Source organism: Sarcophilus harrisii, chromosome 3 (assembly GCF_902635505.1).
Source record: "Sarcophilus harrisii chromosome 3, mSarHar1.11, whole genome shotgun sequence".
In the NCBI taxonomy this organism is placed as follows: Eukaryota; Metazoa; Chordata; class Mammalia; order Dasyuromorphia; family Dasyuridae; genus Sarcophilus; species Sarcophilus harrisii.
The window spans coordinates 453,969,610-453,993,341 of NC_045428.1; the positions used below are offsets into that span (position 1 = coordinate 453,969,610).

Sequence of the window (23,732 nt, forward strand, 5' to 3'; positions counted from 1 at the left end):
ATGAACCCAGGTCTTCCCTGTTCTCATAGTATGTTTTTATGTTGGGGTTCATTTTTTTAAAATCAGAGATATTCGTGTAAGTACCTCTAATCCTGGGATGGAGGGGATGGTGTCTCTGGCTTCCCTTCAGCTCTCCTCTCTGACCAGGCACCCCAAAACAAGAGCTCCATCCTTTAGCAAGTGCCTGCAGCTAGGCTTCCCAGCCCCACTGCCTCCGAACTCAGGGACCAGTTGGTTCCCCAGGGCACAGCTGGGCCTGGGCTCCTAATCAGCCAAGGTCCCTCAGCCTTCCAGGATTCACACCTGAATTCCACAAACAGTCCTGGAAGTGAAAGTTTCTGTAATGGTAGGTGGATGGGAAGGGGGGGAAGGGGGGGTCCAGCCACACTGGATTCGCCCCAGGGCTCCCCACTTGGAGTTTCTGGGGAGCTAGCCCAGAGGTGTTTACACTTCATTAGGGTTAATCCCCGGCCTGGGCCCTTTCTTCTGATCTTCTTGGGTTGTCCTAGGAGGACCCCTGTTCTGCCCCAAGTCTTCTTGATTTTTCAGTCTATATTAGCCTTGAGGCACAAATTTATTCCATTTGTAAGAGAAATCAGGAGAGGTTGAAATTTAGCAATCTATTCCAACATCTTCCCAGGAATCTCCCGGTTTGCCAGCAGTAAAAGGTTAAAATTTTTTAACATTTGCTCATTATGCTAATCTGCGTTCCTAGGCCTTTTAACATTGTTTGTCTTTGCAACTTTCTTTTTTGGTCATCGTGTAGATTGTTCTCCTAGTCCTACTCATTCCATTCTATCTATATTAGTTCCAAAGTTTGTGAAAGCCACAAATCTAGAAGACTTATGATGAAACATGTCACCCGTTTTCTGATAGAGAAATAAAGGACTCAGAGCACAAAGGGAGACATTATGAGAAATTAATTCAGACTATTCACTAGAAGGCCAAATACTGAAGTGAAGCTTAAATTTAAATACGTTAGCCATAAAATGAAAAGATAGCACTATGAAAAAAATATCTTGATGTTAGGAAAGATGTAAGGCAAAAGGAAAAGGGCTTACCAAAAGATGAGATGGCTAGATAGTAATATGGAAACAATGAGCATGAATTTGAACAGACTGAGAGATCATGGAGTATAGAAAGGCCTGGCATGTTATTGTCCATAGAGTCATAGAGTTGGATACCACTGAAAGAGTGAACAACAACAAAACATTTGTTTATGCTCAAATTAATATACATTTTTTGCAATATTCTCTAAAAGTTTCATATGTATGACGTTTATTTCCCTCAAGAAAGCTTCTTGAGGGCAGGGACCTTTCCAATAATTGCTCTATAATTATATCAAATTGATGATAGAATAACCACACCTCCTAAAGCATCAATAAGTATGTTTCCTTTACAGGCTATAAAAATGTTACTCCAGTTTTGTAACCTTTAAAAGCTATAGAATAGATTACTCAACTTGTGACCTTTAAAGCTTCCTATCCTTTACAAAATTCAAAAGCTTTGAATTTGAAGCTGCTATATACTCTTTCCAACATTCAAATTCTATTGACAGAATTTGTTCCTGTTTCTTGTGATGTACATCCTGCATACTTACCAAGTGAGTTGGGGGAAAGAGAAGCAGGGAACAGGACTTTATTAAGTGACTACTATGTTCCAGGCATTGTGCCAAGTGCTTTACAAATATATCACATCTGATCTTCATAACAACCCTGTGAGGTAGGTGCAGTTGTGATTCCCAATTTATAGTACAGAGGCAGACAAAATTTATGTAACTTACCCAAGTCATACAGCAAGTAAATATTGAGGCCAGGTGTAAACTCAGCTCTTCCTAACTCAGAGCTCAGCCCACTATCCACTGCCTCATCACCAATAATTAACAGTGTACTCTTCATACAGTAGATGTTAGATCTAATTGATCTGGTACCTTTGTCCAGGGAAAGTTTTCTGTAATTAGGAGCTTCTCGAGATATCCATGTCACCTGGAGTAAAACCAATTAATCTCTGTGAGCCTCAGTTTCCTCATCTAAAAAATGAGGAGGTTGGATCATATTGCCCCTGAAGTCCTTTTTAGCCCTAAATATATGTTCTTATAACCTTTCTTCTCGTTACACTTTGTATATATATTTTGTATTTCCAAAATGTATGCACCTTGTATTTGTATATACCTGGGTGCATTTTTTCTCCTAATAAGAATGTAAGCTCCTTAAGGTCTGGGACTACTTAGGATTTTTCTCCCCTTCATATCTCTATTATAGTGACTGATTTTTTTCCCCCAATAGTATTTTACTTTTCCAAATACATGTAAAGATAGTTTCCAACATTCATTTTTGTAAGACTTTGTGTTACACATTTTTCTGTCACCCTCCTTTACCTTCCCACCATCCCAAGATGGCAAGCAATCTGATAGTTGATATGTGTATGATTGCCTTAAACATTTCCATATTTGTCATACTGTGCAAGAAAAAACAGACCAAAAGGGAAAAATAAAGAAAACCACGAGCAAGAAAACAAACAAGTGAAAATACTACATAGTAGTTGATCACATAATCTGGTTACAATGTTCTCTTAATTCTCTCAGCATCAGTTCATGTTAAGTCTTTCCAGGCTTTTCTGAAACCAGTTTGCTCATCATTTCTTATAGAACAATAATATTCATAGACCTTAACCTATTCAGCCATTCTCCAATTTTTGGGGATCCACTCAAATTTTCAGTTTCTTGCCTATAGTGTCAGATTTTTAGTGGGTGTAATTTTTAAAAAAAATTTTAATTGAAAATGATCATGGGTAACTGAAGATAGGTTAGCATAAAACAGAATTATTCTTAAATGACCCCAAATGTTCTGTAAGTATCCTCTTATCCATGATTCCATATATATTTATTAAATAGCTTTTTTTTCTTCTAGGATGAAAGAATAATTTCATTTTCTTAATTAAAATCTTGACATTAACCCATTAGTGTATCCTCCAAAGCAGTGCCAATCTTCATATTCACTCTGGTGGCATTTTACTTTTTATTTTTTTGGTGACAAATGGAAGCAAGTGAGAAAGATGAAGTGTTTGTTTCGTCTTTCCAAGATGGATCATTGACCTCGAATTTTCTTTTTTTGAGAGTTCCCACTCTCATAGGAAGAATACTTGACTATAATTCAGAAGATATGGGGAAAATCTGGGCTATTGGTCAAAAGATCTGGCAAGAGAACTTTCTCCAGGCTCTTTTTCCAACTGTAAAATGGGTATAGTAATTGCTCTACTAACTTCTGGAATACTTAAGGTATAAAATACAATTTTTTAAAAAAATTATTTTTTAAAAGTTGTATGTGTACATTTATATTTTTTAAACACATTTCCTTATGAGTTATGTTGGGGATGAAAAATCAGAACAAAAGGAAAAAACCATGAGAAAGATAAAGCAAAAGAAAGAAAAGGTGAAAATAGTATGTTTCAACTTGCATTCAGTCTTCATAGTTTCCTTTCTGGATTCAGATGACATTTTCCACCCAAAGATTTTTAGAATTGCCTTGGATCACTGAATTGCGGAGAAGAACTAATCTATCATTGTTGATCATCACACAATCTTCTTGTTGCTATGTATAATGTTTACCTGGTTCTGCTTACTTCATTCAGTATCAGCTCATATAAGTCTTTCCAGGCTTTTCTAAAATCAGCCTGTTCACGATTTCTTATAGGACAATAATATTCCATTTCATTCATATACCACATCTTATTTTGCCTTCCCGCAACTGATGGGCATCTACTTATTTTCCAATTCTTTGTCACCACAAAAAGATCTGCTACAAATATTTTTGTACCCATGCGTCTTTTCCTTTTTTTGTGATCTCTGATACCTGAATTTTAAAAATTGCTAAATAGAATATAATTCTCTCAACAAATCAAAGTATTTTATCATGTGTAATTAAATATGTAATTTGCTCACAGCAAAGTGACATTATTTTATTATTTAATCTTTATGGATCATACTTATTATGGCTGTAGGTCATTTATAAATATCAGAAAAAAGGAAAAGCTTAAGTTTAAGTACCATTACCAACAACTATAACACACTAATTTGGGGCAGAACATGATAAAGTGAGAGAAGAAAACAAACATATCTCCTAAATTCCAGAATTAGAATAGAAAGAAGTCAGTATAATCAGTCAGAACCCTCGCACTTATTTAACCTTGTTTAAGCATGACAAATTAGTTCTCTTAGATTCTGTTCTCTCAACTATAAAATGGAAATAATGCTTACCTTGCATGCTCCACAGGATTGTTGCAAAGAAATCACTTTGTAAACACAGAAGTACCAAAGAAATGTGCTTTTATTCTTATGGATATTAGTTGTCCTTAAAAATGAAAGTAATTCTGATATTTGAAAGGTATAGCAGAGATTGCATTCCTTCTACTGACAATCACCAAAGGAGGTTTTTGACTCCTCATGTAACTAACAATAAACCTTCACTTAGCTATTAGAAAGTTTTATTATAATTCGTTTTTAGTCCTCAAATAACAAATTTGATGAAAGTATCATTGTTAAAGGCTCTAGGAAAATCCTTTTTCATCTCTATGTGTTATTATATGGTTAAAGAAAAGGTAAGCAATGTATGGAAGAGATATCCGTGATTACTGGAAGCCTTCAATAATATTTTACTAACCTAACCATGTAAAATTTTAAATCAATATTTTCTTATCCCTGAATCAAGTTTTGTAGGACAGTGTTGCAAGTCTGTTGTTTTTTTCTTTGTTATAAGATATATGCTCATCTGAGCCGCATCAACTTCTGTTATTTTGAAATGTTTATATGTATTTTTTGCATCACTTAAATTTTCCATTTTTCTATATCATTAACATGTTCTTTTTTTCTCTACTCAGTCACCATCTAAGTTCACCCCACCAATATCTTTGAACTATTGCAATAGTCTCCTCATTGATCTCTCATATTCTAGTTTCTCACCTCTAATCCATCCTCCACAATATGATTTTCCTTTCATTACCTTACCCAACAATTTCCCTGACCCATATTGATTTTAGGATCAAATGCCATTTTCTCTTTTATCTTATGATTTAAAAACTTATATTTTTGTGTAAATTTTATGACCATATAAAATACTACAAATATTATGGGTGCATACTCAACATTCCTCCCTTTCTGTAAATGATCCAAAAAGTTTGGAGGACATGATTTATTACCTTTAAATCTCCAAAGTGGTGGCTGTGCCATGACCCCAAGTGGTATTTAATCATTCAGTCTGAGGTGGGAAGATAAGATTGCATCCCATCCTTCCTTTGTTAGTCAATCCAACCTTAGAGCACATCACCAACAAAGCCCCGCCTACTTCAATTTTCTCCCACCCAATTGTGTCTCTGTTATGCAAACTCCTAACTTTTCCCATTCTGAGCCTGGAGTTGTTTAGTTGCTCTTATCAATTATGAGCATTACTGGGTACCCACAATAAATCTGAGCAGGTATTAGTGGGAAAATTCCTGCCTCTACTTCCTGCATCCTCACTTCTTATTTCCCATGTCACTTCATGGCTTCAGCATGCACCCTAGACATAGTGGCTCGTAAGTTAAGAGCCCCATCCCTTCCATTTACCCTTTGCTTTTAAAATGTGGCAGAAATTGTGAATACGAGTATCAGGCATGGATGAACTACAGTTTGTATTGAAGATCTCTTTTACCTGTAACCAAATGCACCTCTATTCAATTAATCAATAAGCACTTAGCAAGTGATTCATCTGTGCCAAGTATCGTGCTAAATTGTGGGAACAAAACAAGCTTTGCCTTTAAGGAACTGACAACCAAAGGGGATGAGACAACATACAAAAAAGCATGCAAACAAGATATATAATATATACACAAATAAATTGGAGGTTATCTGAAAGAGAAGGCAAGAGCATTAAGAAAGACATGGTAGGAGGTAGAATTTTAGCTATAATTTAAAGGAAGCCCTGAGGCTTTCTTGGCCATTAGTAACTGCTAGTGAAAATCCAATCAGAAGGGAAAGGAAGAATAATAGAATAGCTAAGAAGACGGAAAGGTAAGACGGGGCTAGGTTATAAAAGTTTTTTATTTATTTATTTTTATACAGCTTTTTATTTTCAAAACATACGCAGTTAGTTTTCAACATTCATCCTTGCAAAACCTGGTGTTCCAATTTTTTTTCTCCCTCCTTTCCTTCCACCCCCATCCTTACACAGCAAGTAATCCAATGTGTTAAATATGTGCAATTCTATAGTATCTCCACAATTATGCTGCACAAGAAAATCAGATGAAAAAGGAAAAAAAATTAAAATGCAAACAATATAAAAAGGTGAAAATACTACATTGTGATCCATACTCGATCCCCACAGTGCTCTCTCTGGGTGCAGATGACTCCATCACAAGACCATTGGAACTGGCCTGAATCACCTCGACGTATAAAAGTCTTTAAAAGCCAAAGAAAACTGTGATTTTGATTCTGGAGGCAATAAGGAGCTACCGAAGTGTGTGTGAAGGAGAGAGGAAGAGAAAGAGGGAGAGAGATTGTTTTGATCATTTTTTTGATTCCTTCCAGTAACACAAGTTCCTAACCTCATTCTCCCTCACTCCACATGTTCCACCTGTCCAAAAAATTGCCAAATACTGTCCTTTTTGCCTTGACAATCTCTAGCATTCATCCCTTTTCCACTACTCCTAGGGCCAACACTTTAGTTCTCTCGCGGACAGTAGCAACAGCCTCTTAATTGGTCTTCCTGCCCCCAGGCTTTCCTTTCTCCAGGACATTCTGTACACAATTGCAATAATGACGTCCCCAAATTGTAGGTCTGATTATGGCCATTCGTTTTATTTCATCCTTTTAAAACTTAAGTTTAACAATGTATTTTAGTATCAGTATAGCAGTACGTGTGAATTTTGCAAGGAAGGGTTAGCACGAAAACTGTAAAATAACGTATTTGTGCATTAGTAACTAAATCGTACGTTAAGAAAAACTCGGGGGGGGGGGGGGGGGGGGGGAGTGTTCGCTAGTGGAGCGCAAATAAAAAAAAAAAAAAAAAAAAAAAGACCTCCAGGCTCTAAACGACCAAAACTGGGAGGAGGCGGAGGAGAGCCGAGAAGCAGGGAGCCGATGGGATATTCGCTCCTGGGCGACGGTGAGGGCAAAGAGAAGGTCAATGACCAAAAGAGGTTAACTCTCAATCAGGGGAAGGCTTTCCCACCGGCAGGAAGGGTATTTTTCGCGGCGTAGAAATTTGGTGATTCCAACAGTAGGCTTCAAAGAAAAGTAGAGCCTTCTGCCCTCCAGGGCTCCCCTCCCCCAGCGTGGTCTGAAACTCCAATCCCCGATTCCTCCTTTAGGATCCGGAGGCTTTAGAGATGGGCGAGGAGTTCAAGACTTTAAACGGCTCGGCCTCCTGGAGCAGTCCAGTAAAATGTAGGCTCCCAGTAGGCCGAGGCTCCGCTTTCCTCTTTTCTAAACTCAGGCAGTCACAGAGCAGCACCCGGCCCCGGGATGCTTTCTGAGCGCAACGTCCAATGGAGATGGCGGAGCCTTGGGAATGGGGGTGGGGCGAAGGTAAACCCCTTCTTTCACCGTTTTCTCCGAGGGCGGCCCCGGCCCCAGATCGCGAGCACAGAAGACTCCAGCGCTTGCCGAGAAGCTGAATTTTCTGAAAGGCGACCTCTCAAGCATAGGAAACCCCGCCCCGCCCACCGAAGACAGACGTTCACTGATTGGCTTCAGGGGCAAACGAAGCCTTCCACCACCACCAACTCGGTCCTCGATTGGCTCTTCCATTAACCGCAGAGCCCAGAATAAAGAAGCCTTTGGTCATTGGGCTGCTCTATGACTGTTCATTTGGGTTTCTCCGCTCATTGAAATTAGGTATTTTAGGAACTTCACTATGACTGTTAAATCCGGGTCTATCTGTTTGGCCCAAGAGTACCCGTCTCAAGGCCCTGCTGAGGGTTTGCACAGTTCAGCCAATCACATAACACCTATCCCAGGTTGCCAGGCAGAGTATGCTAATGAGCCCCCGCCCGGTCTGCAGCTCCCACTCTGCGGCGGGAAGAACCACCTGGAGGCGGCGGGGGGGTTTGATTTCCATCACCCCTGGGGAGAACGGATCGGGGACCCACCGGCTAGTTGGCTCCCCTCACCCCACATCGTGTAAGTACCCAGGGGACCAAGGGAACGGGCTAACTCGGGACTCAGAGCACCCTGTGGCCAGGGAGGGTGTTTAGCCTCCGCTTAGTCCCACCCAAAATGGCGCCGAGCTCGTTCCGCGTCTCATAGCCCGGCCGGGGCCAACCGACCGCGGACCCGGGTGGGGGGGGGATTAATAGTAGGGGGGGAGAAATCCCGGCGGCACCGCCCGATGGTACAGTCCAGCCGGGGCTGGGACAAGGCACCTCACTCGGGGTGGGGGGTCAAACCAACTGCACCTTCTAGGGGGAAAGGGGCTAGGATCCCCGCAGGATCCCAGCCCCGGGGCGCCGCTCAGCTGGGGCCTGCGGCGCCCCTTCGCCCGTCGTTCTGCTGAATCACACCCTTCCCTTCGGCGACCACCGAGTCCCAGGCTCGTTCCTCCAGCCGCGCGCACCTCTCCTCCCCCTGCCCCGCATTGGTTGGGCCGGGACGGCGGTTGAGCGCCCGGCCCCGACGGAGCTGTGGCGGTTGGGCGGGTGCGCGGTGGAGCTCTGCCGGCGGCGGCTCGGGCCGCTCGGCTCCGTTCCGTTCTTCCTCAGTGTGGCTAGACCTGGGGAGACGGGGGCGGTGTGGGGGGCGGGAGGCCTGGCCTCTCGCTCCCGCCCGCCCGCCGTGGCGGGGCCGGGAGGGCTTCGCTCGCCGGGCAGTCAGTTGGGTGGAGGCGGCTCTCCCATTTTGGCCTCCCTTCGGCCGCTTGCTGCCGTGCCCTAACGGTCTGGCTTCGCGAGGGCCGGTAGCGGTTGCTCTGCCGGAGGTTAGGATAGCCCTTAGCGTTGTAGGTAGCGGTTGTTTCCGAGGAGGGGGGGGGTCCGGAGGGGGTGGGTGGGGTTGAGGCGGTGTGTGGCGTGGGGTGGAACGCGGCCGTGGGAGGGATGGTGTTGCTGGAGGCCAAGTTTCTTAGGCTATTGAATTCCCCACAGTGCAAAGGGCAAAGCTGCGAGCCCGGGGCCCTCAAACGCAGTGTGTCCTTGATGAATTATTGCTCGTGTAAAGGATGGGTTCTCTCCTTCCGAAATGTGTGTGCCTGTCTAGGCGGACAGGACAGTGAAGGAAACATCTCCGGCTCTATGGCCTCGTACCGAGTACTGGACAAAGCAAATAGAATGGACGCCGCTCTTGAGACCTTGAGGGCTCTGCTGTGTGGTGGGAATGATGGTGGGATTTGGGGGCAGTTTGCGTTTTCATTAATCTTACAGGCATCACGAGTGCCAGTGTAGACACACTGTATATCCTGGAATTTTAGTGTCTAATTTATCTGTCATACATCTCGGAAGAGCCACATCCCCCGTAATCTCATTGAAGTCCTCTTTCCTTGTTACCTCAGTTTGATTTAATATCTTTTTCTCCTGGTCTCCTGTGGCCTTTTAAGATCTACATTATTTTATCTAAATCTATCTTTAAACCTAAACCTAAATTTACCTAAATCATTTTATATTTAATTTTATAATTTTCGTGTCATCTTGTCTGCCTTTGTCTTGAACTGTTGTTTAGGTCTTTTCACGTGTTTATGTCTTATGTATCTAATGAGATGTTTAGATTCACAATTGTTGGGTTTTGTATTTCCTAGGGCATCTGGTTATCTGGCTACTTTAATAAGTGTTCAGTGAATTGAGTTAATTTAATATTGGTACCAGGCATATTGAAAAGATCCATGAATTGTAATGATGCTGTTTAAATATTTACTCTCTCCTAGTGCCCCCCATGGTGCACTCTGTTCCTTAAGGTGTTAATAAATATCGAAATGGACAAAATCTTTGGTAAAGTGTTTATTGTATAAAGATACAAATCTTAACATTCCCTGGCTGTATGGCCTTGAGCAACTCACTTAACAATTCTAAGCTTAATACTGAAGCTGTCAGATGAGATTAATATTTGCTTACTTTTTACATAATAGTATTTTAAGGCAAAGCATTTTCAAATATGTTTTTATCCTTACAATAATTCTGGGAGGTAGGTGCTATTATCATCCCTATTTTCCAGAGAAATGAACTGAACTAGAGAGATCTAAATTAAAGTCATCCTGATTCCTTTTTCAGCTAGGCTATTATTCACTGTACTACCCAGCTGCCTTGGAGCAAAATACTATGTAAACTTTTAACATCCTTTATATTTACAGAGACCTTAAAGTTCATGTTTCTCTAATCTTGTGGGTTAAAAAATTTTTATTAGTGTGCTAGTGATATATTCCATAGGCTTTTTTATCCACTTTTCATTTAGACTTAACTGGTTTTAAATCAATTAATATTTAATATTCATTGAGGCACTGAAAGGTACCTGGGAATTTAATAATTATACCAGTATTATAGAATATGTGTAGTTCCTATTTTTAAAGAACCAAAGATGTTATCCAATTTTTTAAAAATGGAGACCAAACTGATTGATAGATCAGTAAAGAAATGCTTTTTATTTTTTAATTGACTGACACTGTATCTCAGCCTCCTTAATTATCATTTAACTTTTCCTGGTGTGTTCTTTGTTCAATGTCAATTTCATACAACATTGATTTGTAAAACCAAGAGATACTCTATTGCTAAGAGTGTCATGAAAGACAAAAAATTTTTTTAAAGCACAGTGAGTTTTAGTTCGATTTAACAACAGATTTTGAAAATAAAAAGCTTCAATTAAAAATATTATTGTTAGTGGAAATGTAGATGGGGTTGTGCGTGTCAAACATTCAAAAGAAATTTGAGCGATAAAACTTCTAAAACATTGCGAGTTACTGGATTAAAACTTTTTTTCTATCCTCAGAGAGTTTATAATTTAATCGAAAGTGACTAACTTTTATTATCTGGTTTCAATTTACCTTTCTAAGCCAATTTTGCATTTGCTATCCTTTATGAACTGTACTTTTAGCCAGAAAGACCTATTAGCTATTTCTCACTATGATCCTGCATTTTTCTGCTTCTCTGTATTAGTGCAGACTGTCCGTCATGCTTTCTGTATTTTATCTGTTGCTTCAGATTTTTTCTGTTCCTTTAAGGACCAGATTCACACGCCATTTTCTTCATGAAATCATCTTTTTACTCTCAATTGAAAGTAAACTAACTTTATTTGTATTAGATTGTAAGCACTGCCAAGAAATAACTTATTTTTTTGTCATTGTAACCATTGTCTTATTAAAGGCATTTAATAAATGTTGAATTGAATTGAAAGCTGTCAGTATTGTGATTGTGATGGTTGAATTGTGCTAGTGATTAAAAATGTTATGTACAAGCCCAGCCTATTCCAATTTAAGTAATCTTAGTATTTCTGATTTCCTCTGATAAAGACACCTAATTTATTGAGGGTCTGTTGTTAGCTTTTTTCAGGAGACATTATTGATATTGATAGTTTTCCCTAGGGAAATAATATAGTTGTCTGGTGAATAAGTATATGATCTCTATTTAAGAAGCAGTCAAGGAAATAATAAAGCTTTGATATCAAATCTTTATTTAATAGGACTTGGTATTAATGGCACTAATTCAGAATTTCCTCCTTTCCCAAACTAATTATTCTTAAGTTTATTTCTATTAAGGGTCTCACCATTCTCACAAAATGACAAAATTTGATTTGAAAGGGACCTCAGAGATTATCTAATCCAATCTGTACCTGAACAAAAATTTGTACCTTATAACTGAAAAGTAGTCCAGTCCAACCAATATCCAGTCTATTAAGTCCTGTTGATTATACTTTTGCAACATTTACATTTCTGCCATCCTACGGTAGACTCTCATTGATCCATTCCTGAATACCAGTAACCTTTTGGTTGGCTTCCCTGATTCAAGACCATTCAAGACCAATTAAACCAGTGCTTCCCTGTTGTACCAGGATCAAATATAAAAAATATAAAATATAAAATCCTGTTTTTTAAAGTCTTTTATAAGCTAGCTCCATATCTATTCAGTCATATTCACTCTTTACAAGACATTCCATTTATATCAACTGCATTTTTGCTTCCTTTCCCTCATGCCTGGAATTCTTCCTTCTTTGTCTCATCTGGAATTTCACTTTTCACTGTTATAGTACTTAATTTTAGTGCCTTCTAAGATTATTTCAAATTTATCTTCTATAGATCTTGTTTTTACCTGTTGGCATGTTTTCTCCTAAATTGTCAGATCTTTGAGGGGCAAGGCCTATTTTTGCCTTTGTCTCTATAGTGCTTAACTTGATCCCTGGTGCATAGCACTTAATAAATTCTTGTTGAATTTATTGACAAATCTTTCCTTGAAGATGTATTGAGAAGGAACCCATTACCTAAATTTTTCTTTGAAATTTCTTTCCATTGCTCTGTGTTATATCCTTTGTAACTTATTCAGTCAGCCATTTACAGTTGTTCAGTCATCAGCTATTGAAGATACTGGAGTGATTTGCCATTTCCTTCTCCAACTCATTGTAGATGATTAAACTGAGGCAAACAGGATTGTGTGATTTTCTCAGGGTCACACAGTATCTGTGTGAGGTGAAATTTGAACTCAGATCCTTCTGGTTCCAAGGCTGACCTTCCATTCACTGTACCACTTAGCTATCCTATGTCCACTAGAGCCAACCAAAACAAATCTTAACCCTATTTTTAAATACTTGAAAGAGAGCCATTCAGCTCTCTTCAAGGTTTTTTTTTTGTTTGTTTGTTTTTGGTAATCTAAATATCCCCAACTCTTAGTCATCTTTGATGCTTTCCTTTCAGATTCATTATCATTATAGACAATCACCAGATTATGGTAGGTAGAATCCTTAGTGTTTCTTTTGTTTTTTCAATTTTAACTGCTAAGACCTGAACTTTTCCAATAGCATTCTGTCTCAACTTGGTCTCCTGGCCCTCCCTTTTCATTCCATTTTTATATATAACAATGTTACTAGGTTAATTTTTAAAAAATTATTTTAGTCACACCACTTAAACCTGCTTAAAATTCACCCATTTTTTTTTTTTTAATAAAACTGTATTTCTTAGTCTGACATCCATTAAAAAAATTTTTTTTTCCAAGTATGGGCAAAAATAGTTTTCAAAATTAACCTTTGTAAAACCTTTTGTGTTCCAAATTTTTCTCCCTGCCTCCTCCTCTCCCTTCTATAGACAGCAGTTCTTTTAAACATATTAGCATAGTTGTCATGCTATTCGAGAAAAATCTTATCTAAAAAAGAAAAAAGAATACAAGGTGTACATACTATGCTTTGATCCACATTTGGTCTCTATGTCCTCTTTCTGGATGCAGATGACACTTTTACTCACAGGTCTATTGGAATTGCCTTGAATCATCCTCATTGTTGAAAAGAGCCAAGTTCATCCCAGTTTATGATCACATAATCTTGTTGCTGTTACATTGTTCTGTTGGTTCTTCTAACTTCATTTAGCATCAGTTCATATTAAGTCTTTTTTTTTTTTTATTTAATAGCCTTTAATTTACAGGATATATACATGGGTAACTTTACAGCATTAACAATTGCCAAACCTCTTGTTCCAATTTTTCACCTCTTACCCCCCCCCTCCCTAAATGGCAGGATGACCAGTAGATGTTAAATATATTAAAATATAACTTAGATACAAAAGTATACATGACCAAAAATTATTTTGCTGTACAAAAAGAATCAGACTCTGAATTATTGTACAATTAGCTTGTGAAGGAAATCAAAGATGGTGGGTGCATAAATATAGGGACTGGGAATTCAATGTAATGGTTTTTAGTCATCTCCCAGAGTTCTTTTTCTGGGTATAGTTAGTTCAGTTCATTACTGCTCCATTAGAAATGATTTGGTTGATCTCTGTTGAGGATGGCCTGATCTATCAGGACTGGTCATCATCTAGTATTGTTGTTGAAGATATAATGATCTCCTGGTCCTGCTCATTTCACTTAGCATCAGTTCGTAAGTCTCCTCCAGGCCTTTCTGAAATCATCCTGTTGGTCATTTCTTACAGAACAGTAATATTCCATAATTTTCATATACCACAATTTATTCAGCCATTCTCCAACTGATGGACATCCATTCAGTTTCCAGTTTCTAGCCACTACAAAAAGGGCTGCCATATTAAGTCTTTACAGGCTTTTTTGAAACCAGCCTGGTCATTTTATTAATAGAAAAATAATGTTCCATAACATTCATATACCATGATTTATTCAGCCATTCTCCAACTGATGGGCATCCATTCAGTTTCCAGTTTCTTGCCACTACAAAAAGAGCTGCTACAAACGTTTTGCACATATGGGTCCCTTTCCCTCTTTAATCTCTTTGGGATATAGACCCAATAGAGACAGTGCTGGATCAGAGGGTATGCAGTATTTGATACCTCTTTGGGTATAGTTCCTAAATTGCTCTCCAGAATGGTTGGATCAGTTGACAACATTCACTGACAGTGATATTAGTGCCCCAATTTTCCCAAATCCCCATAATCATTTCCTGTCATCTTAGCCAATTTGAGAGGTGTGAAGTGGTACCTCAAGAGTGTCTGACATCCATTTTGAGACCAATCTACCTATGTAGTCTGATCACCTATTTCTATATGGTAACCTTTATTTCAAAGTGTCAACTTTGAAAACAGAGTGTCAACAAGTGTCACTATCCCTGAAAATGCTTTTTTTTCCCTTTTCAGTGATTTCAATTACATTCTTTTTCCTCCTATAATCTTCCCATTATTCTTCCATCCCTTCTCTCCATCTTTATAAGAACACTCTTTTTTCTTTGATTCTTCCTGACTGCCCTACTTATAAATATCCCTTTCTGAAGTTGTCTATGCTGTTATATGATGTTGTTTTGTGTTATTGGTAATAGTGTTTTTAGTGTACATATTTTATCTTAACCAAAAGGCAGGAACTGATATTTTATTTAGATTCCTATTTTCCCCAACAGAATCTTACATACAATAGGTACATATTCATTAGTTCAAGCGAGTGATAATGAAGGCTAAACATTAGAGTGATGGCTGTAGAAGGAATTTACAAAAAAATTTTTTTTCCTAAAATGGATTTAATAGAATTTGGCAACTGACTGGATTTGGGAGGTGAGAGAAGATATTAAAAAATGACCTTGAAGTATACATAATACATATGTGCTTTATATATATAATACATACACACTCTAATGTACATAACTGGTGCTATTGATAGGACAATGATGAATTGTTATAATACTTGCTTATATAAAAAAATTATCTAAGGATTTAAAAAACAATTTTAACATGAATAGCAGTTACCTAGAAAAGTACCTAGTATTAACATTTGCTCACAGATAAGTGTCTGAATAACTGCCTATGTTCTAATTAATGTTTCTACAATAGGGAGAAAATAGCTGATCACTTTTTAAGATAGCACTTTACTATTTACAAAGTATTTTTCTCATAACACCTTTGGAAAGGAGGTAGTGATATAGTATTATCATTTTCCCTAAAAAGAAAAGTAAGGCTCCTTACTTTTCCTTATCTCATTCCATTTCACTATACCACTTTTTCCATATTCAGATGTTTGTATAAGAAACATTTGAATATGGAAAAACTGGCATGGTAGAATGGTATGACAAGGAAAATTGATAAAAGTTTATGAGCATTGGAGTTGAGACTTAACAAGACTTAGATTCATGTCCCTGTTTCCCCACTAGTCATGTGACACTAGGATTTTATTTATGAATGCTTAATAATTCCTCACGTCCCATTATTCTGTCGTTTAGACAGTTAAATATTATAGATAAAAATTCCAATAAATACATTGAATTATTGTGAAATATACAAAGTTTCTACATTATAAAGCAGTGATCATCAAAAACCATTTGGTACTAGCTAAGAAATAGAGCAGTAGATCAGTGGAATAGGGTTGCATTCACAAGACATAATAGTCAATTACTATAATATAGTGTTTGATAAACCTGAACATTCTAGCTTCTGGGATAATAACTATTTGACAAAAATTGCCAGGAAACCTGGAAAATAGTATGGCAGAAACTAGGCATTGACCAATATCTAATGCCTCACACTTAGAAAAGGTCACAATGGATTCATGATTTAGGCTTAAAGGGTGATACTATAAGCAAATTAGGAGATAAATGGATAGACTACTTCTCAGAACTGTGGAGTAAGGAAGAATTTATGGCCAAAGAACAACTAGGGAACGTCATGAAATGTGAAATGGATAATTTAGATTACATTAAATTAGAAAAAATTGAAAAACCCCAATGCAGCCAAGATTAGAAGAGAAACATCTGCGAAAAATTTGTTTCTGATAAAGGCCTCATTTCTAAAATATGTAAAGATTCAAATTTATTAGAATACAAGCCATTTCCCTATTGATAAATGGACAAAGGACATGAACAATTTTCAGATGAAGAAAATAAAGCCAATTCTAATAAACAAATGCTCTAAATCACTATTGACTAGAGAAATGCAAATTAAGACAACGCTGAGGTACCACAACACTCATCTTTGATTGGTTGAGATAATAGGAAAAGATGCTGAAATATTGGAGGGCATTGGGGAAAACTGGGAGACAATGATATGAATTATTGGTGCAGTGGTGAATGATCAACCCATTCCAGAGAACAATTTAGAATTATGCCTAAACTTCTATAAAATTGCATACTCTGATTCAGGAGTGTGTCTGCTGGGTTTGTATCCTAAAGAGAGTATAAAAAAGGGGAAAAGAACTAGAAGTGCAAAAGTGTTTGTAGAAGCTCTTTTTGTAGTGGCAAGAAATGAAGTGGAGTGAGAATGCCCCTCATTTGGGAGATGACTTAAGTTATGGTATATGAATTAAGAAATATTATTGTATAAGAAATTATGAGCAGGATCATTTCTGAAAAAACCTGGAAAGACTGACATGAACTAATGCTAAGTGAAATGAGTAGAATCAAGAGAACATTGTAGACAGCAACAGTAAGATTGTGATGATCAACTGGGGTGGAATATTTTTGCCTTTTTGTGGTGTGTGCTGGCTTTTTTCCCATTTTTTTGTGTTTTTTTTTTTTTCCTTTTGATCTGATTTTTCTAGTATGACCTAGTATGTAAATATGTTTAGAAAAATTGCACATATTTAACCTATATTGAATCGTTTGCAGTCTTAGGGAGGAGAGAGGAGAGAGACATTTGGACCAACACGATGTTTTGCAAAGGTGAATGTTGAAAAGTATCTTTGCATATATTTGAAAAAATAGAATACTATTAAAATAATAAAAAAAAACCCTAGAAGTATATAAAATTTCTAGTACTTTCTCAATAAGGAATCTTTTTTTTTTTTGAATAGGAAATGAGAAATCTTAGGGTTAGACCACAAAAGATTAAAAATGTGTGATAAATTTGACATAAGCTAAATGTCACATGACATTTTCATGTATATGTGCTTTTTTTCTCATCTTACGGTATATAACACTGTTGGAATACTGGCATTAAAAAGAAAAGTGCTTTTAAACGTTTGCTGATTATATACACATTTATATAGGCTTTATGATTTTCATTTACATGCAAATCATAGTTTGCACAATAGCCATTCTTCAGCCTCATAACTTTTTTTGTGTGGATGGGTAGACCATACCCTTTTGAATGGTGATGGATCTCATTTCAGAAGCTTTACAGTATTTCTGTGTTTGATGCTGCCAACACAATTCATTTGTAAACAAGGGCATCTGGAGGACTCACGATATAAGCAACAATCTTTTTCTTTGTTTTGGACTTTGGACTGGATTTCCTCACAGAGAGGAATACACCTTTATTCAGCATATGGCTATGAGTCATGAAACTCTAGTCTCTGAACAGTGGAGATCTGCATTCTGGTTATTATCTGGCTGTAACACAAACAAGGAATTATGAAAGAAAACTCCCAGAGTGGAGAAATGTATGAGGGGAAAATGATAGGCTGTGCTTATATGGTGAGAGGGATAACTTATGAATAACCTATATGCTCCACTTATGTCAAGAGACCAAGGAAGCTCTTCTAGCTTGTTTGATTGACTTGCTTATTTATCAAAGAAAATGGAAAAGCTTCACATAGGATGAACAATCATGGATGGGTTAAGATTTTGCATACTTGAAGGGAATATAATGATATAGTTTCAAGATTTTAAGTATGAGGTATGCATTTATATGCAAAGTTAATACTTAGAACACGCATTGAGATCCCTTTTCCTGTTAAATGCTTAGTAGATATAAAGTATTCCAATATATTTCCTAAAGGTGCTCCTTTAAATCAATTCCTGTAAACCTACTTCCTGGTATTTTATCCCTCTTATTGTGAATGTATTTCCTATAATTACCTCATTATAATTTGTGACTCTCCTAGATTCATTGGATTTCATTAATCAATGCCCAGGTTTAGCTTACCTCCTTTTGGGGATGTATGTATTTCTTTCCTTCTACCCCCATTATTGTAAGCAAAGAAACGGTTTTGCCAAACTAAAAGCCACAGATTATTTGTTGAAAGATCTTATACTTGACTTTTGCTTTTCCTGTTTTAAAAAATTATTTGGTAATAAATCTGCAGTGTTCAATATGTAGGAAATTAGAGATTTGATAATACTTTTAAAAAAAAGATGTTGAGAGATGCATTTTTTTTTTTTTTTTTTTTTTTTTGCCCGGAGGGTTGTTGCTCCTCAACTAAATTTACAAATAAGTCAGTTTAAGTTTTAGAAATGGATATTTTTTAATTAGGCAGTTGCCATACAAACATACATACATACATATATATATGAAATGACCAAAAATTGATGGCACCATTCTATTTTCTACGTATTCGGCATGATTAAAACATAAGTTTTTTTTGTTTTTTTTTTTTTAACTTTAAGGGAAGGGATGAAGAAATAGAGATTAAATGAACTTGCAAATAGATTCTCAGTTTATCCTTTAATCATGTTTTAAACCATTTGAACAAAAACTGGGAATATTTTCACGAGTTTAGATGAACTGACACAGATATTCAGCAATGCTTCCTTTTATATCAAAATGAAGATTAGATTTGTGAAAATTGTTCTCCAGAATTATTTACCCCTTTAAGAGAATTTTGGCTGTTATAAAAGTTCAAAACATACTTATACTTTTTCGGGAAGCAATTTATTAGTTGAGATTATGTCACTTAAGTTGTTCTGGAAGCAGTTTGAGATTATGTCACTTAAGTTCTTAGCAGCAAATAGTACAATTGAGCTTATATGACTTATAGATGTAAGTTATAACATAAACTATATCCATAGCACCTTAAGGCTTTTTATAGAGGTCTGCAGAAGATTAGTAGCTCATGGATTGTTTTAGTACCTGAGTCCATGATCCTTAGTATGGTAAATTTATTGTCATCTTGTAGCTCCTTTAGGGGGCAGCTAGGTGGCACAGTGGATAGAGTGCTGGGCCTGAAGTCAACAAAGACTTCCTGAGTTCAAATCTGATCCCTGACACTTACTAGCTGTGTGACCCTGCCTCAGTTCTTCATCTGTAAAATGAGCTGGAAAAGGAAATGGCAAGCCACTTGCCAGGAAAACCCCAAATGGGGTGTCAGAGTCAACAACGATAAGCTGCCAAAAGATTCCTTTGAGAAGAAGAGCAACTAGATGATGCAGTGGATAGAGCATTAGCCCTGAAGTCAGGAGGACCTGAGTTGAAATCTGGTTTTCAGACACTTAATATTTTCTAGTTGTGTGACCCTGAGCAAGTCACTTAACCCCAATTACCTCAGCAACAAGAAAAAATCTCCAATCACAAATCTTATTCCCCTATGGTACCTTACACAATATTAAACCAGGAGATGAAGTTACTATCAATAGCTTTTAATCCAAATTGCTTTTGTATATAAATGCATTGAGGTGAGTTTTTAAGATTCGACATTTGAGAAGGGAGAGCTTAACAGGCATAGGGAAAAACCAATGTAAAAGCATGGAGTTTGGGAGATGGAATATATGTGGGGAAGCAGAAATAGACTAGTTTGGGTGGATTCTAAAGTACATGGGGGTCAAATGAAATCAGTATGGAAACAAAGGATGAAGTCTGACTTTAAATGCTAAACTTAGGAGTTTGTGTAACAGCTATGTGGCACAATGGATAGAGCATAGAGCACTAGGCTTAGAATCGGGTTCATCTTTTTGAATTCAAATGTAACCTCAACCTGTGTGATCCTGGGCCAGTCACTTAACCCTGTTTGCCTTAGTTCTTCATCTATAAAATGAGCTGGAGAAGGAAATGGCAAACTACTCCAATATTTCTGCCAGGAAAAGTTCAAAATGTCAGAAAAAGCCTGACACACTTGAGTAACAACAAAAGGAGTTTTATTTTATCCTAGAGAGAATAGAGAACCAATGTAGTTTTTAATGCAAGGGACTTGACATGGTCAGACCTGTGCTTTTAGGGATATCTATTGTGACAGCTGAGTGAACAATGGATTGGAGAAGGGGGAATAAACTGGAGATTGGCTATATCTTTGAAGAAGCATGCTTCAGAGTCAGAAGGATGAAGGTTAGATCTAGCTTTGCTTAATTAGACTACAGTGTCTGGGCTGTTTGGACCTTGGGGCTCATTTCTGTCTAATCCTATTTATTCATCAATAAACAGCTCTATAGAGCCTTGCCAAGTACCTCAGATAAGTCACAGATTAGGTCATGTGCACTGATCAGCTGTCTTGTTGATACAACCATATATACACACACGCATTATATTATTTGAACCTCTTTTAACAAGTCCTATGAAGCAGGTATTAAGTATTGGTATTTCCCCTTTTATAGATAAGGAAACAAACAGCTCATGGTGGTAAAGTTGACTGCCTTTGGTTACACAGCCAGTAACCTAGAATCTCTTGATTAATAGAACACTGCTAATTCTCTGCAGAACATGCAATTTAAATCTGGTTGTTGCATTTTTATTTTAGTATTTTAATGTTGATAAAATATTTCCTCAACAACCCTGAGAGCTACGTAGTGTATACATATGTTATTTTCATCATTTTATGATTGTGAAAACTGAGGAGCAGAACTACTTTGAAACAACTTTGGTGAGGCTTGGAGTTCTAAATGGCATTTTGAAACATTTAGACAGTGATTCTCCATAAGGGAAGGGATCTGATCTTAATCTATATTTAGTTCTCCCCCTCTCCTCACACCCTAGGACCTAATATTGTGCTTTGCATATAGTAAAAATTTACTAAATGTTTGTTGAATTGAATCATATGGTCACAGATTGAACTCTTAAATCCCTGTCAACTTTTTAAAAAAATGTTTATTTGTTTAAAACTTGATTACAAAAATAAGAAGAAAACAAAGTAGAATAAGAATGAAAACTGAAAACATTGTCATGTACCCAGCAGAACATGAAGGTTTCAAAAATGTAATCATAAATTTTCATTTCAAGAAAGCATTATATAATAAAAGATATTGTAATCATAACTGTCATAATCTTTTCTTTGCTTCTTTGCGAGTTTTCTTTTGTCCTCTGCTGTGAACTTTGTACTTCATTCTTTTTTTCTCCTTTCCTTCCCTGCCCCAACCTCCCCCAAGCAGGCTGCAGTTAAGTATGGATATATGTGTACTCACTCGCATGTGTATGTGTGTGTATGTATGTCTTTATCCCAATTCACACAGACACAAATATACATACTATACAACACATACATAAAAACATATATGTATATGCATATACACATCTAAAATAATTTTTATATGGTTGAGTTTGAAATCTCAGATCAGTGATTTCTAATCAGAACTAAAGGAAAAAACGAGAGAAAAAAAATAGAAAAGAAGGGTGAAAATACTATGTGTTGAGCTACATTTGGTTCATAATTCTCCTGAATGTGGATGGCATTTTTCATTCAAAGTTTATTGGGATTGTTTTTGAATCACTGAAATGCTGAGAAGAACCAAGTCTGTCATAGTTGATCATCATCCAATCCTCCTATTGCTGTGTACAATGTTTTCCTAGTTCTGCTTGCTTTACTCAGCAATCTAGTCAATTTTCTAATCTTTTCCTAGGAGCAGTCCCTCATTCCCTTTTGTGGCTCCTTGACAAATTATAAGGTACTCATTGCACTATGAGGCCGTTTTTCTGGCCCAGTCTCAAGTTCCGGACTGGTTCACATGCCTGAGCCACATCTCGGCTTTTCTTTTAAAAAGAAGCAGAGATCAGAGAGAGGAGAAAGGGGATCCACATGGGAATAAACCGTTCCCTGAAGGGAAGCAGTGCAGTAGGGTACCATTCCCTCACCACCCTCCTGCCCCTCAGTCCATTGTCTCAAGCATGATGGCTGTGCTCAAGTAATAGAATTCCTTGCTCCACAAAGGACCTGGCTCAGGTCCAGGCTCAGAACCAGAATCAGAGCCACCCCATGAGGAGGAAAGAACCTGGGTATTATCCTTCACGGTTACCCATGTCACGTGCTCTGCCCACAGCCAGGTAAGGAGCTTCCAATCCACCTGAAATTCTGGAGAAAAGACATAAACTCTCTTCCCCTATTAGAAGGCCACGTGATGCTGGCCACGTGATGCTGTCCCCCCCTTCCCCCCCTACTCCCCCCTCCCCCCCCCTCAGGTTGCTAACCTGGGAGTTGTGCTTTCTCTTTCCCCTTCATCCAGGCTGTCCCCAAACCCTCAACTTCACCTCCCTCCTGGGAGCCCCACCACTCTGGTGTTGTTGTCCCTTATCACCTCGGGCCCATTCCTACAGTGGCTTGTTGGGGGGCCTTCAGCCTCAAGTCCATATTCTCATCTGTCCTTTGGCCACAAAAGTGATTTTCCTAAAATGCAAATCCAATTGTATCACCCTCCCTATTAAGTAAATTCCAGTGAGTTCCTATTTCTTTCAGGGTCAAATACACAATGAAAGGCACCCAAAGCATTTGGTAGCCTAACTCTCCTATCTTTCCAGTCTTATACCTCAAGACCCAGGACAGACTCTTAGAACCAGGAATGCCAGCATCCTCAGTGCTTTATAAACTTGGCGCCTGCCTCTTGACTCCAGCTTTTTCTCTGGAATGTTTTCCTGCCCCATTTCTGCTTACTGGCTTAACTACTTTCAAATCCCAACTAAAATCTGATTTTCCCAAGCCTCCTTAATTCTAGTGCCCTCCCTTTCAATTATTCCTTATTATCCTATGTATGGCTTGTTTGTACATTGTTTGCTTATTGGCTCCCTTTAGATTGTGAGCTCCTTAAAGGGACTGTCTTTTGCCTTTTTCTGAACTCTGCCCATCCAGTGGCATTCATAAACAGAACACTGCTCATCTTTGCTTTGTGCACTATCTCTGATTAGTCCCACATGCCTGAAGCATTCCTTCTCTGTTCCAATTGCTCACCTCCCTGACTTCCTTTAAGTTCTAACTAAAATCCCACCTCCTATAGGAAATCTTCCCTAACCCTCTTTTAAAATTTTTATTTTATTTCTTAATGTAATTAAATGTATTTCTTAATGTACTTTTTTGTTACATTTTAATTAATGAACTTCCAAATTAGAGGCTACCATTTTACACACACACACACACACTCACACACACACACACACACACCCCTTTACTATACATACCTGTTTCTTTGGAGGAGAATTTGAGAAGTGGATTGCATATTCCTTGTAGGTACTTTGTACTTAATTTGAATATTTATACCCTGTTGCTCTTCAAAGAATATAGCTGTT

General features: G+C 37.7%; 1 protein-coding gene across 5 annotated transcripts in view; it reads left to right on the forward strand.

The window, feature by feature from the left end:
- The first annotated feature begins 7,862 nt into the window (after positions 1–7,862).
- Positions 7,863–23,732, forward strand: part of PRDM10 (PR/SET domain 10) — a 130,098-nt gene continuing 114,228 nt past the window's right edge. For 3 of the 5 annotated variants that reach the window (XM_031960895.1, XM_031960894.1, XM_031960896.1), the window contains exon 1: positions 7,863–8,152. In XM_031960895.1, the coding sequence (XP_031816755.1) occupies positions 7,887–8,152 (266 nt within the window). In that variant the 5' untranslated portion in view covers positions 7,863–7,886. Of the gene's footprint in view, positions 8,153–8,870; positions 8,946–23,732 lie in introns of those variants that run through there. The other 2 variants (XM_031960897.1, XM_031960898.1) reach the window with 2 other exon arrangements.